Source organism: Dendropsophus ebraccatus, chromosome 15 (assembly GCF_027789765.1).
Source record: "Dendropsophus ebraccatus isolate aDenEbr1 chromosome 15, aDenEbr1.pat, whole genome shotgun sequence".
Taxonomy (NCBI): domain Eukaryota; kingdom Metazoa; phylum Chordata; class Amphibia; order Anura; family Hylidae; genus Dendropsophus; species Dendropsophus ebraccatus.
The window spans coordinates 62,554,636-62,570,728 of record NC_091468.1 but is presented as its reverse complement, the minus strand read 5'-3'; the positions used below and the strand labels follow the sequence as shown (position 1 = coordinate 62,570,728).

At 44.1% G+C, this 16,093-nt stretch overlaps 1 protein-coding gene across 2 annotated transcripts in view; it reads right to left on the bottom strand.

The window, feature by feature from the left end:
* FAM120B (family with sequence similarity 120 member B) overlaps positions 1–16,093 on the bottom strand; it is a 73,730-nt gene that overhangs the window by 52,998 nt on the left and 4,639 nt on the right. For both annotated transcript variants that reach the window (XR_011360274.1, XM_069954937.1), the window contains exons 2-6: positions 15,537–16,093; positions 12,138–12,318; positions 6,472–6,573; positions 3,937–4,109; positions 2,453–2,545 (exon numbers count right to left, since the gene is read on the bottom strand). The exon at positions 15,537–16,093 is cut by the window's right edge and continues 467 nt beyond it. Coding sequence is in view for 1 of the 2 variants with exons in the window: in XM_069954937.1 (XP_069811038.1) it covers positions 2,453–2,545; positions 3,937–4,109; positions 6,472–6,573; positions 12,138–12,318; positions 15,537–16,093 (1,106 nt within the window). In the remaining variant the exon portion in view is untranslated. The remainder of the gene's footprint in view (positions 1–2,452; positions 2,546–3,936; positions 4,110–6,471; positions 6,574–12,137; positions 12,319–15,536) is intronic.

Below are 16,093 nucleotides of genomic sequence, written 5' to 3'. Positions count from 1 at the left end.
AGTTCAAAAATTAAAATATCACACACACAGCACAGCATTAGCCAGCCAATCACAGCAGAAATGGAAATAGCTGTAATGTAGCAGCCAATAGAAACTCGCCTGACAACATCCATGCAGTTACATCTCTATCGGGCCGGTAGCAAATTTTCTCTTAAAGGGACGGTGCTGAAGTCACTCTGAAAGCAGCTGGGAACCACCAGGCAAACGCTGCCATCCCACCTTTCCCCCCCTAACGGACCCATGACTTTGAAGTCCTCACTGACACAGAACTGGTGATACAATAATGTATGGTGGCCTCCTTACTTTCCTCTAACAGCAGAAGTCAGGGTAGATATGGATTGGGAAGATGCAGTTCAACTGCCCCATCCTTTAATTCCAATTAAAGGGGTTATCCAGCGCTACAAAAACATGGCCACTTTTCCCCCTACTGTTGTCTCCAGTTCAGGTGCGATTTGCAATTAAGCTCCATTTACTTCAATGGAACTGAGTTTCAAAACCCCACCCAATCTGGAGACAACAGTAGGGGAAAAGTGGCCATGTTTTTGTAGCGCTGGATAACCGCTTTAAGTCTGGCAGTTTCTTACAGGGGTGTACTGTTCTCAGCTTGTTATCCCTCTATCCATTGAACTGCTGAACTGGGAATCCTATGATGGTGACCACATGGAGAATAAATGAAGCAAAATAAAAGCATTGTTCTTCATTCTTAATTTTTCATACTTATTGTATGCTGTGTAATGAATAGAACACAATAATCTATCACTTAAGATCAATCTATGTACATAACTAACCAGACACTAAAAAAATCATACTTGATGCCCCAGTTTCCAAAATAGAGGGGTACCATGAACCTTTGTATTAGCATCTAGTAAAGATGACAACTGAAAAGATCATGTTACAGCTCTATGCCGCATGTAAGAGTACTGTGTTAAATTGAATGCACCAGTTCAATCCATGTATTAAAGGGGTACTCCAGCAAAAAGCGTTTTCCTAGTAATTAAAACACATTACAAAGCTATATAACGTTGTAATATGCTTTAATCACCTATCTGCCCCCCTTCCCTTTCTTTTTCCCCCTCAACCCCCCACCAGGAAGTGAAGTAAACTCATTCTTACCAAATGACTGTTGACCCCAGGCTGCTCTGTGGCAGACATTTTGTGACAATGACATCATCAAGAGGGAGGCGGGTCTAAGCACTGTTAGGCCAGCCTCCCTTTGTCAGATGACCCAGGTTGCTCAGCTCTGATTGGATGAGCAAGCTGTAAACCATCTAACAGTTTTACAGAGTCAGTTAGACATCACAGGAAACAAAGTGCATCATGGGAAAGCCCAAACCACGAAGTGAAGAAAAAATGAAGCCACCAACTGGAGCTTCAGGGACCTGCAAACAGCGGGAAATTCAAACGGAGACAGACTCAGGAGGGATGGTAAGTGGGAAAACTATGTTTATGACTGATTGATTATTTTTTTTTTATCAGCGCCGGAGTACCCCTTTAAGCTTTTTATACGAACTTATGGGCGCCACCACACTGATTCGGCTGGTTTGGTCTTTTTTTCAACCCGCCGACTGGTTTCCGCGATCTGTGCTGTTTTCTAAATATGCAAATGAGGTAGTTTGGTGCACTGGAGGCGGGCCCAGTGCCCCCGGTGCACCGATATCTCCTCCCCTGAATGGTACGCTAAGGCAGAGCCAGGCCGGGGCCAGACTTGATTCAGAAGGGAAGTTGATATTGGTGCATAGGGTTGCTGGGCCCGCCTCCTGTGCAGCGAGCAACCTCATTTGCATATTTAGAAAACACAGCAGGTCGCGGGAAATGGGAGTCGGATAACAAAACAGGAGTACACCAGCGAAATCAGTGCAGCGGTGCCCATAAGGTTGTCTAAAAAGCTTAATATGTGGATTGGACTAGTACATTCGCTTTAAGGTAAGGAAAAAGCAAGACATTTTTAAAGGGAAATTGTCTCCATAAAAATACTTCCTAAGTTATCGCCATCATGTTATGGAGCAGAAGGAGCTGAACAGATTGATATATATCTTTATGGAAAACGATTCAGTACAACGTGTAATTTATTGATTAAAATCTCTGACGTTTCCATTCTAAAGAGTCCAGTCCATAGAGTGACACCGCCCACTTGACTCTTTAAGACAGATGAGCAGGGATTTCAATCATTTTGTTATAGGTTATACTGAATCTTTTCTCATAAAGTTATATAACAATCTGCTCAGCTCTTTCTGATCTATAACATGATGGCGATAGATTAGATAGCATTGTCTTGGTGACAGGTTCCCTTTAAGAACTTTTTAATGACCCAGTTCTGGTATCAGTTTTTTAATGTATAATGTATAGTAAAACCTGCAAGAAAACTAAAGGTTTATAAGGACATTTGTGTTGCTGGAAAGTTCACCATGAGGTTAATATAAATACTAGATAGGGTTTTATGTTGTGTCTGTACCTGCAAGCTACTTAGCTGTGATCCAGATTTCCCTGGAAGGCACAAGGCTTGGGCTAGAAATGCTTCTACGTCTGTCAGAGTTAGATTCTCCACCTGATCAGAATAGACAAAAAACAACAAACTGCTGTGAGCCAAAGCAAAGGAGAGAAAACACAATTGTTTTGTTTGCAAATGGGCACCAGACAGAGGTTTAGGCCGACGCATCAAATCCATAGCTTTAGGGGAAGGTACTTGAGATGTCACCAAATGTTAGATACAGGATGCAAAGACCTATATCCAGTCTGAAATGATGGCTGGAGGCTCTTACCTCACCCAGTCCGTCCACACCCTGGGGCACTTTCCTTTATTTCAATGGACTAAAATGGATTCGGCTAATTTAACCCATGGAGGGAGTCTGGAGTTTTCTGAATCTAAATAGGTGTCCTGTTGTTATGCTGTTTGTGTGTGTTTTGGGTAGTTCCTGCTTCATTATGACCACGATTGAGCCTGATCAGAGAGATGACTACTGTTCTGCATATATTCTATGGCTCTCATGTAATTCGTTCACACTGTCCCAGATTTACTAACGTGTCTATGACAGAATTTTGGCTAAAAAACGTGGCGCACAGGACTTTTCTCCACACTTATTAGGCTGGGTTCACACTAAGGGGGACATTTACTAAGGAGTCTAATGTGTGCAACTATTCTAATGAGGATTGGTGTATATTTTGTTCCAATATCTTGTGATTCATTAAAATGTAGCACTGCCATAGTGATTGCATCTAAGTAAAAAGTTGCAAAAAAAAGTAGCAAAATAGCAAAAACTGCGCAATCATATTTACCTGGTACTGACCAGACGTAAGCCTGCACCTGTTTGTGCGACTTTTTAAAGTCACAAATGACAAATTGGGCACCAAACCCGGATTATGGAAACTTTTGGGTGAATACTCAAAACAGGCAGATTAAAAAAAAAGTTGCATGTAAAAAAATATTCGCCAGTTGAGTATTGGTCCATAAATAAAATTTAGACCAAAAATAGGTTAAAAATTCAATTATTCACGGAAAAATAGTCGCAAAGCCCTTGATAAGTTTCCCCCTACGTTTTTTTTAATCCATTTTTGCAAAAAAAAAAAAAAACACAGATGCCTTTGGGTGCATCCATTTTGATCCGTTTTTCCACTGACTTCCATTATATAAAAAAAAAACAAAAAAAAAAAAACAGATCAAAACACGGTTTTTTTTTTTGTTTCCTTACATACACAAAAACGTAGCTAACCTTATTTTTGTGTACGTTATAAAAAACGGAGGCATTTGGATCTGTTTTTTTATAGTGGAAAAACAGATGCACACAAAGGCATGGTGTGAACCCAGCTGAATTTTAGACACTTTTCCACTTGGTCAGAAAAAGGGGTGGAGTTTATGCAAAAAATGGGGCGTGGTCTATTATTCTATATAGGTAGCCAAAACAGTTGTTACATACATTTCTATAAGAATGTGGACAGTACCTGAACTGTTAGATAGATCAGCAGGCAACAGGTAGCAGCAAGCTGGCTGTTCCAGCCTCTCAGTCCCTCTGCCCATCTCTCGGCATGGAAGCACGCCATGCATGTATAAAGTCGCTGTTTCTGAATGTCAGGGTCTTTAGAAAGCCAGAGCTCCCTAGCAGTGGGTGTTCCACCTAAATGCATAAAACAAAGCATGTTGTCAATACTCCAGCTATTAGTATGTAAACTACATAGAACAGTACAGGAAGGACTCCAGTACTTATCAGCTGCTGTATATAATGCAGGAAGTAATGTATTCTTTCCAGTTTGACACAGAGCTCTCTAATGCCACCTCTGTCCATGTCAGGAACTGTCCAGAGCAGGAGAGGTTTTCTATGGCGATTTTCTGCTGCTCTGGACAGTTCCTGACATGGACAGAGGTGGCAGCAGAGAGCACTGTGTCAGACTGGAAAGAATACACCACTTCCTGCAGGGCATACAGCAGCTGATAAGTACTGGAAGACTTGAGATTTTGAAATAGAAGATATTTACAATGGACATTTTGTCTGTGATGGTTGGCAGGATCATGAACAATATGGCTGTGCACTGGGTACGGCAAATGCTTTCCTAAGAATACAATCCCAAACCTGCCGGCAACCTGACCCTGCCTTTAAGAAAGGTTACAAATAGGGGTTTATTTATTTTTTTGTGCCTGAAATACCTGGTGTCGGTGTGGTTTCATTCATGAGGCAGGCTCGGGCCAAATGTCTGCCCATAACAGTGAACTTGTGTAAGGCTCGTGCCTTTAAGGAATGCAAACTACATTTTAAAAGCCACAAGGCTTTGTAACTCTGTTAACTAAACACAGGGAAAAATAAAAGATCACTTTTGACTCTGACCTTGTGACAGGGGATTTTTTTTTTTTTTAGAAAAAGACGTAGGACTCTAGCAATTTCCTGTCCTTGCAAACATTCCGGAATTATCACCATTCCTTGACTTAGAAAAAAACACGTTATTTTTTTATTGTTAGAGGTGAACTGTAAAAGTGGTGGTTACTAAATGCAACAGCCTTGTGAGAGCCTTAAGGGTGCGTTCACACTTACAAGATCCGCAGCAGATTTGCTTTGAATCTAATCTGGGCCATCAAATTTGCTGCCGATCCTGTACGTGTGAACGCACCCTTAAGGGTATCCTCATGGCCTGAACTTTTGTTAGGAGAGAATGTATTAGCAAAATATTGGCAAAATGTATGTGCTCCTAACCAGGACCGGGCTGGGCAACATTTCGACCCTATGGCCCCATTCACACTATCGTCGCAGAGATTCTGGGTAGAACTCCTCCGCACCGACTCCTGCCTTCTATCGGTTACAATGAGAGAGCACGCCTGCCTACGCTCTCCGCGCCGCACCGCTCAAAGAACTGACATGTCAATTCTTAGAGCGGAGAGGCGCGGAGAGTGGAGGCGCGTGCGCTCTCCCATTGTAACTGATAGAAGGCAGGAGTCCGCACGATTCCATAGTGTGAACAGGGCCATAGGGTCTTTGTCACGCATGCTTAAAAAAGACCCTAAGGGGCGAAACGTTGCCTTGTTATGCTTGGTTATGGACTAGACCCCTGACACCAGCAGCAGTCTCCCCCCTCACTTCTTATCTGTGCATTATAAGTCAAAGCCGTCTTCATTACAGGAGTAAAGTGAAGACTGGTTTGCTGAGTCCATTATAACCTATGGAGGGGGAAGGGCTGAGGGGGATGAGTGAGCTGGAAGAGAAGAGAAGCAGGTGTGTAGTTTGCAGACCGTCTGGGCACATAGAACGCTGGATTCACAGATCAGAAAGGTCAAGCTTATCTGGGAGCTTGGTGAGAAAAGACTGCAGGGTGTTGTGCTGTGCAGGGCTGCCTTTTCTCCTCTCTGTGCTCACTCACCCCCTTGACCCCTCCCCTCTCCATAGAACATAATAGACACAGAAATCCTGCTTCTTCTGAAGTGAAGGGGGGGAAGAGGTAGGAAAACAGCTTTTTAAGGACAGAAGGAAACTATTTTGCTTAATAAAACCTATTACAGAGTTTCTTAAAATCGCTTGTACTATTGATATTTATTAATTTCTGAAAAATGGAGGTTACACTATGATTTTCTATACTATTAGCAGAGAACATGTATAATCGTGCTCCCTGCTGTCCCTATACAGAGCTCATTTATAGCTGAAGTAACAAAGTATATATATATATATAAAAAAATTCCTAGCAAGCATCCTATCAGGGGCGGCATGTACTATGGGCTAAGGGCATAGCGTCTGTCTCATATGCATTAAACAAGGTGGTCAGGGTCATAACATGCAAAAATAAACTTTTTTTTTTTTTGGCCAACTTTTGCTTCCCGATCTTTTCTGCTTCCGTTTAGAATGTGATGTGTGACATAATGTCATAAGCCTCAGCTAGCCGGTCTCCGCTGTATGACAGGATGTCACAATGAATGAAGTGTCACTAAAGAGAGGACATATTTGTATATACACCCATGAAGGAACGGCTGGGGCATGTTATAGTCACTGCTCTTCTCACCTGGTATGGAGAGGGGCACTGCAGGAACCACCTCTGGTCTCTCCAGCTTATTGCCATGATATGCGTACCACTCACAGACCACAGGGCGTGAACCTGGGGAACCTAACAATACAGAAAAACGACATATAATGAAAAAAACCCAAAGTACACTAAATTCAGTAACTAGTGTCAAGCGAACCTTTTATAGTGGTCGGGCTCGGCAATGTTATCTGAGCCCGAACACTCAGCGTTTGATTCCTGGCGGCTGCAGGAGTTGGATGTCGCCCTAGAAAGCAGGGATACAGCCTACGGCCTATAGCTATATCCATGTTTTCCTGGCAGCCCTAGGACGGCATCCAACTTCTGCAGCCGCCAGGAATCAAACCCTGAGTGTTCGGGTTCAGATAACATTGCTAAACCCCAACGTTATGACGGGGGTTATTCACTCAACACTATTATTAGTAACTATACCCCTGGATGGAGCAGGATTGCTTTAATCTTGTGACTATAATTGACTTACGTACAATGAGGGAGATTTATCAAACACGACGTAACGTGAAACTGGCTCAGTCGCCCCTAGCAACCAATCAGATTTCACCTTTCATTTTCTAAAGAGTCTGTGAGGAATGAGAGGTGGAATGTGATTGGTTGCTAGGGGCAACTGGGCCTGTTTCACTTTACACCATGTTTGATAAATCTCCCCCAATAGCTCTCACTCCTGATCCCCCATAAATATGAATGTTTGGCCAAGCCATGTGTTCTCAATGGAGAGAGAGTAGGAACAATAAGATCTAGTAGTCCAACATGCCCAATCCATCCCTCCCCTGGCTTCTGCCAATAGAGATTTGTGAGGCCCCCATACACATAGGGTATTTAAAGGAGTAGTCTGGTGAAAAACTTTTTTCCCCTCCAGCGTGTCATTAGCCACAATTGGCTGAGCATAACAGAAGACGTCTGGGGCTACAGCCAATCAAAAGGCTGCCGATGCGCATCATTGGCTGTAGTCCCAGACGTCTTCTGTTATGCTCAGCCAATCGCAGCTGAGCAGCTGATGACGCGCTGGAGGGCAACCGGCATGAGGGAGGGCCGGAGCGGTCCAGCCGGCCTCCTGAAGATGACGGCGGGGACAGAAAGGGTTGACAGTGATTATGTGAGCATTCAGTATTACACTTCCGGGTCAAGCGTGGGGGGGGGAACATGGGGAAGGGGGCCATTCAAATAAATAACACACATTACAATGTTGTATAACTTTGTAATGCGTGTTATTTAGTACAAAAAAGTTTTTCACCGGACTACTCCTTTAAAAGGGGTACTCCAGCGAATTATGTTTTCTTTAAAATCATCTGGTTTCAGAAAATTATACAGATTTGTAATTTACTTCTACTTAAAAATCTCCATTCTTTCAGTACTTATCAGCTGCTGTATGTCCTGCAGGAAGTGGTGTATTCTTTCCAGTCTGACACAGTGCTCTCTGGGCCTTATTTACACGTTCTGTATATACAGACAGCGTGCAATGGAATATGTATCATTTTGATGCCGGGAACTCCTAAACTGTTTTCAGTACTGTCAGTGGCGTAAATAGAAATGGCTGGGCCCCATAGCAAACTTTTGATTGTGGCCCCCCTTCTCTTCCCGACTGACCACTAAGCTGTCAGGTCTAGTCGTAACTGCATAACTGCAAGAACTCATCAGGAGTGTTTTCAGTTTAAGGGCCCTATTCCACCAGACGATTATCGTTCAGATTATCGTTAAATTGTTCGAATCTAAACGATAATCGTTCGGTTGAATAGCAGTTAACGACTAACGACCGAACGAGAAATCGTTCATCATTTAATAAGACCTGGACCTATTTTTACCATTGCTCGATCTCAAATCGTTCGCATTGAATAAGAAGTCGTTCGGTCGTTCGCAGTAGTGACGAACGCAATAGCGACGACAAGACGACCGCAAGAACGATCATAAGTAACGATTACCTTTTCATGTAAATGGGCGAACGATTTCAGGTCTTTTGTCATAGCGGTCGTTTGGATGGTTTATCGTTAACGATTATGCAAACGATAATCGGCCGGTGGAATAGGGCCCTAAGGGACAATTGCAGAACCCGGAAGGCCTTCTTGGCCACCGAGTGCTGCAAATTATGACAGTTTAAGGGGCCCAGCATATTGCAGGAGCAGGCCTTGGGGCCCCATAGCAGCCACGAAGGCTGCTACAGTGGTAGTTACACCCTGGGTACAAGTACTAAGATGGTGGTCGAACATGTGTCCCTGTATTGGGCCACATCGTCCATCTTCTACTACAGTAAAGTGTTGTACTTTCTCTGTTTATTTGACCAAGGCTCACAGATGGACGGCTCAGGGTTTCTGTCGCCCCTTCAACACTAATTGTATATTTCAGTGGAGACCTGACAACAATTGCTGGAAACGCGGCCGAGCCTAACGCATATATGAAAACACCTCCGTGGATTCCTTCTTTTCTTTCTGGAGGAAAAAGTGAAGAATATGTTTAGTTTCCAGTGCGAGTCATTAATGCCCGTGTTACACCGGAGAAAGATAAGGCTTTTTCCTGTTCAAAGGGTTTACTGAACAATGCGACAATCCCCATCACAGCGCTGAAGTGAGTGCCAGCTCTGCAGCCGTAAGAAGACGAAGAAAACACTGATGTAAGTGCAAAGTAATTCACTCCTTCCTACACCAAATATGCCTGCCATTTCCTTTTAGGTTGTTGTGTTAGGCCTTGTGTGCATCACCTCTGGCGTAAGACCAGGTGTATAGCTTAATGCAAATGTGTCCTTAACCCCCTTAAAGGGGTACTCCAGTAAAAATAAAATAGTCTTCAAAAACTGAAGTCAAAAAGTTACAGTTCCAGTACTTAGTAGCAAATCCCCATAAAAAAACCTCTGGACAGTTCCTGACATCGAAAGAGGTGGTAGCAGAGAGCACTGTGTCAGACTGGAAAGAAAACACCACTTCCTGCAGGACATACAGCAGCTGATAAGTAGTTGAAGATGGGGTGGGGGAGATTTATAGATTTTTGAAGGCTGCGGCAAGGATTCACCCCTTCTCCCTGACATACGTCTCCTCTTCCGTGATGGTAGCCGGCAGATGGACGGCCGTATTCTAGGTCTTACGGGCCCCAAAGCATATCTAATAGTTTCTCCTTAGGTATCTTGTCCGAATGTCTGTTCCACATATCACCCAGGAAGCGGCTACAGACACAGGTAGAGATGAGCAGGATTCCTAGGACCATCAGCAGCCACGTGCTCTAGGACATGCCGCCATCTTTCTTCTGCGGACACGAGCTCTCAGCACGGTGTCTTATCTTATGCAGAGGATTGTGGGTAGCTGGATCTTCTGGCTTTGGTGTTCTATCCAGGGGTGAGGTCCATCCTTCCACCCCTCTTCTCAGGGCTTCATATGGAACGGGGTCTCGGACATTCCCCCTGTAGCCGCTCCTCATAGGACTTATGTACACCTTGATCCTCTTTCTTGGTACGGGCTTTGTCCCAGGGATTTGGGCGGCTCCATCTTGTTGCGACTCTGATGTTATATCCGGGGAGGAAGTCTTTCCTTCCAGGGTCTCTCCTGCATCTCCCCAGTAGCCGCTCCTCATAGGGTTTCCATAGCCCTTGCTTCTCTCTGATGGTGGAGGCTTTGTGCTGGGTGTAACCTCTTTCATCTTCCTCCTAGGACATGGCCTCACCTGCAGAGGACCATATAGGAGCAATCAGAGGGAGTATATAGCAGCCGCTATACATGGTTACCAGGACTGGCTGGACACCACAAGCTCCTGGTCCGACTGTCAGCAGGAGATAGTTGTAGTAATGGACGGTACAAAGAACATGACTATAGTCAGAAAAAGGCGCTGGACGCTGTGACTCTAAGAAGAGGCAGCAAACAACTGACAGGATCCCAGTGTCCGTTCATTTACCTAGAGATGACTCTCTGTGACATCACCTGTGACACGATTACATGATCAGTGACATCACCTCATTAGAATATATCACAAGGGATATTATATATGGAAATAGCAGCTCACATAGCATTAATATTGATAGTTGATCTCCCCCATTGATTGATAACAATGGGGGAGATTTATCCAGCTGTCTTACAGTAAGATCGGCCTTCGTTTCCATAGCAACCAATCACAGCTCTGCTTTCAACTATTCATGAGGCTTGGTAAGGCTAGGTTCACACTGCGTTTTCAGCATCCGTTTAACGGATCCGTTTTTTTTAACGTCCAGAAAAATAGGGTCAGCAACGTTTTTTGGTCCGCCAAAAAAACCGGATCCGTTTTTTTTATTATGGAAGTCAATGGAAAAACGGATGCACACAAATGAATCCGTTTTTTGCAATCCGTTTTTCATGCGTTTTTTTGCAAAAAACGGATGCGTTAAACGGATGATGAAAACGCAGTGTGAACCTAGTCTGACATGAAAGCTGAGCTCTGATTGGTTGCTATGGGCAACAATGGCCGATCTTACTGTAAGCGTCCATTCACACATACAGGATCTGCAGCAGATTAGATCCTGTGTTCAGTCAATAAGTTATAGCAGATCCTGTACATGTGAATGGACCATTAACACCAGGTTAAAGTGACACTGTCACCTCCTTGTTGCATTCTGACATCTCTACACAGGTGTAAAGGGTAAATTTAGGGTTTTTCATACCTTATTTTATATCATACGTCATGGTGCTTGTTCATATAAAAAGTGATATTTTATCAAATGCAGATTGTGTTAAGTGGGCGTGGCCTCGTGGCACTAGCACCATTTAGCCCCGCCCACACCGCCACAGTTGGCCCCGCCCCCTCGCCGGCCATTGGAACAATGGGCGCCAAGGGGACGGGACCAAAGGTACAGTTGTGGGTGGGGCTAAGTAGCGCTAATGCCGCGAGGCCACACCCACTTAATACAATCAGCAGTTGATAAAAGGACACTTTTTACTTGAACAAACACCATGACGTATGATATGAAATAAGGTATGAAAAACGCTAAATTTACCCTTTTCACCTGAGTAGAGATGTCAGAATACACAAAGGGGGTGACAGTGTCACTTTAAGTTTCAATTTGGCATTTGCAAAAGTAATTCAAGGAAAAATCCACTGTCGATAGGGGGATAGCAGGGGATCTGACCTCTATACCCCCCGTCGATCTCCGTATCGGGCCCCCGGCCTCTTTTTTATGAATACAGCCGCAGATACAGCGCGTGACCCGCAATTCTATTCATTCCTATGGATCAGACATAAAGCGCCGAGTACGCTGTCTCCTGAGCTGCAATGCTCTCTGCTGCCACCTCTGTCCATGTCAGGAACTGCCCAGAGCAGCAGCAAATCCCCATAGAAAACCTCTCCTGCTCTGGACAGTTCCTGACATGGACAGAGGTGGCAGCAGAGAGCACTGTGTCAGACTGAAAAGAATAGACCACTTCCTGCAGGACATACAGAAGCTGATAAGTACTGTAAGACTGGAGATTTTTAAATAGAAATAAATTCCAAATCTATATAAGTTTCTGACACCAGTGGATCTGATCCCCCCCCCACACACACAGACACAGACACACACCTGTGTACCCCTTTAAGTGCTTCTCTCCAAATCCTAAGGCACATAAAATGGATCTAATATTTAAAGAGACAGTAGCCAGAAGTGGAAGAGGGCAGAAATCTCATAGATCAGTGACTGCCATGCTTACCATTACCAGTGCCAAGCAGAATGGCATACATGTGCTGACGTGCAGCTTTATAGACCAGGGCTTGACTAGGAAGGTGAGGGTCATTGTCATCCTCCAAGGTGTTACTACAATCAGTTTCTCCAAGACACAGAACATTGCAGATCATGACGTTGTCTCCTTTGTAGTGCTCCTTCAAGGCAATCTGTAGAGAAGAAAGACGTTCCTTATACACACACTCCGGACTGCTTTTACATTTATATGTATTGTAACCGCACAAGGAGCAGAACCCAACTCTTTCGAACCTCTTGAAAATATTTTTCGATCCTAAGCAACCCCCGCTATCATGTATCCTGTATACTGTAACACAATGTATGTTGCACAACCATTCCCTACATTTAAAGGAGTACTCCAGCAAAACCCTTTTTCCATTCAAATTAGTGTGAGAAAGTTATATAGATTGGTAATATACTCCTATTTAAAAATCTCAAGTATTCCAGTACTTATCAGCTGCTGTAGGTCCTGCAGGAAGTGGTGTTTTCTCTCCAGTCTGACACAGTGCTCTCTGCTGCCACCTCTGTCCAGAGCAGGAGAGGTTTTCTATGGGGATTTGCTACTGCTCTGGACAGTTTCTGACCTGGACAGAAGTGGCAGCAGAGAGCAGTGTGTCAGACTGGAAAGAATACAACACTTCCTGCAGGACATACAGCAGCTGATAAGTACTGGAAGATTGGAGATTTTTTTTTAACAGAAGTAAATTACAATTCTTCATAACTTTCTGACCCCAGTTGATTTGAAAGAAAGAAAGAAAGAAAAAAGCTCTGGATTATCCCTATAAGTGACTAACATTTACACACATACGATAGTTGTCTAGTTAGCTTTTAAGCTCATTAGCTTTCTGAAAGCTGTGCAGTCTATACGCCTACTTGGTGTCCCAGCACATACACTGTGGAACCACCTACACCTGAACAATAGGAACTTTAACCCAATGAGTGTCCATATATTATATGCCGCCTGAGCTAGAAAAAGTTTAGTAAGAGGTGAAACATTGATTCATTTCTTCTTACACTTTCATGTGGGATTGCTATCCATCTATAACTCCTGACACCTGTCATACATGTAAAGACATGAAAGGCATTTCCAGAACAGGAAAACTTTACTACTTGTCAAACATGACGAAGTAGTGGAGGCAAGGTGCTCACCCTACCCCTCCTCGTAGTACGTGGGGCAGACCTTGTTACTGTTTAACCTGCAGAGCTATGACCATGATATGAGGGACAGAAGAAATACTGCTTCATATCGCATAGATCTGACTCAACATTTGTAATTTACCTCTATTTAAAAATCTCCAGTCTTCCAGTACTTATCAGCTGCTGTATGTGATGCAGGAAGTAGTGTATTCTTTCCAGTCTGTCACAGTGCTCTCTGCTGCCACCTCTGTTCATGTCAGGAACTGTCCAGAGCAGCAGCAAATCCTCAAAGAAAACCTCTTCTGCTTTGGACAGTTCCTGACATGGACAGAGGTGGCAGCAGAGAGCACTGTGTCATACTGGAGAGAATGCATCATTTCATGCAGGACATACAGCAGCTGATAAGTATGGGAAGATTTTTAAATAGAAGTAAATTACAAATCTATAGAACTTTCTGACACCAGTTGATTTGAAGGAATTTGATTTTTCACCGGATTTCCCCTTTTAACACAGTGGCCCAGATTTTCTAATTTTTCAGAATTCTGATGCAGTTTAGCCAAAAAACTGTCTTCCATGACATTTATTATGAATTTAGGATATTTTTCAGCCACAGTGAAAAAAAGACCTGAAAATATGTAATGTGTAAAGAGATTCCTAACTATAATATATACTGATCCCATAGATATAGCAGCAGCAGCACAAAGACAGAGTTGGGTGAACAGACGACCCAGGACATCAGACTTAAAGGGGTTGGCCACTTTTTTTTTGGAAGAATACAGTAACAAAACCGTTCCTGACATGGACAGAGGTGGCAGCAGAGAGCACTGTGTCAGACTGGAAAGAATTTACCACTTTCTGTGGGACATACAGCAGCTGATAAGTACCGGAAGACTGGAAATTTTTAAATAGAAGCAATTTACAGATCGGTATAAGTTTCTGACACCAGTCGGCCAGTCGGCTAGGGCTGGCCCGGGGACCCCAGTCAGAAGGCATTTTCCGAGTCGTGACAAAATGCCCATCCCGACTGATGGACTGGCCACTCAGCCATTCAGTGACTGGAGCAACTTCCCGCCCCAATCACTGACTGGCTGAGCGGCCAGTCCCGTTGTGACTTGTAGACCCCGGAGATCCCGGAGCCCCGCAACGGTCCCGAGTCTAGTCCTGTCACTCACCAGGGAGAGGAAAGTTTCTATTCGTTATCAAATTCCCCCCTGCCGAATTTTAAAAAAGGCCGGACTTCTCCTTTAAAGTGTCACAGTCGTATTTTTTTTTTTTTTTGCAGAAATCAATAGTCCAGGAGATTTTAAGAAACTTTGTAAGGGTGCGTTCACACCTACAGGATCTGCAGCAGATCTGCAGCAGATTTGATGCTGTGTTCAGTTATTTAAATGAAATCTGCTGCAGATCCTGTAGGTGTGAACGCACCATAATTGGGTTTATTAGGCAAATATGCCATTATCTGCATTCAAAGAGACTTTTGCCAGGTTCCCCCCCTCTCTCTCTCATTCACTACTCAGTATCAGGAAATCTCGACTCTTTTACATCAGTCGAGCCCTGTGTAACCTATGGAGAGGGGAGGGGGAAGAAGGGAGATTAGTCACCAGCAGAGAACAAAGGATTACACAGAGGGACCTGTGTGAAAGCCGATATTCAGAGGTCGGAGAGGTCAGTGCTGACTTCAGAGGAGATAGCCTGGTGATGTATCTGTAAATTAACTCTTTGTTGTCCTGTTTTGGTGCCTCATCTCCTTCCACCCCTCCCCTTTCCATGAACCATGAAGACAGGGGGAGAGCTTCAAATGGCCGTTTCCATGATAAAAATGCATTTTTCAGCTAATAAACCCAACTACAAAGTTTCTCAAAATCGCCTGTACTATTGATTTCTGCAAAAAAAAATAAATAAATACATTTAAACGACAGTGACACTTTAAAGGGGTTATCCAGCGCTACAAAAACATGGCCACTTTCCCCCTACTGTTGTCTCCAGTTTGGGTGGGGTTTTGATACTCAGTTCCATTGAAGTACATACTAATATGACAGCTACAACATATAGTATAATGGTGCGTTCACACCTACAGGATCTGCAGCTGATTTTCTGCAGCAGATTTCAGTTAAATAACTGAACACAGCATCAAATCTGATGCTGTGTTCAGTTATTTAACTGAAATCTGCTGCAGAAAATCAGCTGCAGATCCTGTAGGTGTGAACGCACCCTAACGGAGAGTATAAATTACCTCTACAATCTCGGCATCTTGGCATATGCTCACTCTTGACTTGTCAGTGACGGACTTTGGGCTGCGGAATAACCACGGTGAACTCTGTTGCGGTAGGATATAAGACTGTATGCCTCTCTCCAATAAAGCCACATCGAACCCTGGCGGCAGCATCCTCTCCACCTCTTTAGCGCCATGGGGCAAGAGTTGTATCTGCGAAATAAAAGTAGCCACGGCCCGAATGACATTGGCCCTCTTGTTCTGTTCATTACGCTGTGAACGATAGGCGGCCAGGCACTTCCTGTGAAGCTGTTCCATCGCGTGTTCCGGTACGACGTCACTGCCGAGAAGACAGGCGAGCAGCGGCAGGTCTACCAGGCGTAGGCCCAGCTCCCCGCAGAAGCTTTCCCTGCAGTACATTAGAGTCGCCATCTCGTCCAGGCGAAGTTTATTGATGGAAAAATAGGGGACTGTGTTGAAGATGAGAAAGTCGCTGTCTTCTCCTAAAATTCCGAGACAGTTGTGTTGGAGAGCGTAAGCCGCGATCTCATAATCCCCTTCGACTCGCGAGCAGATTA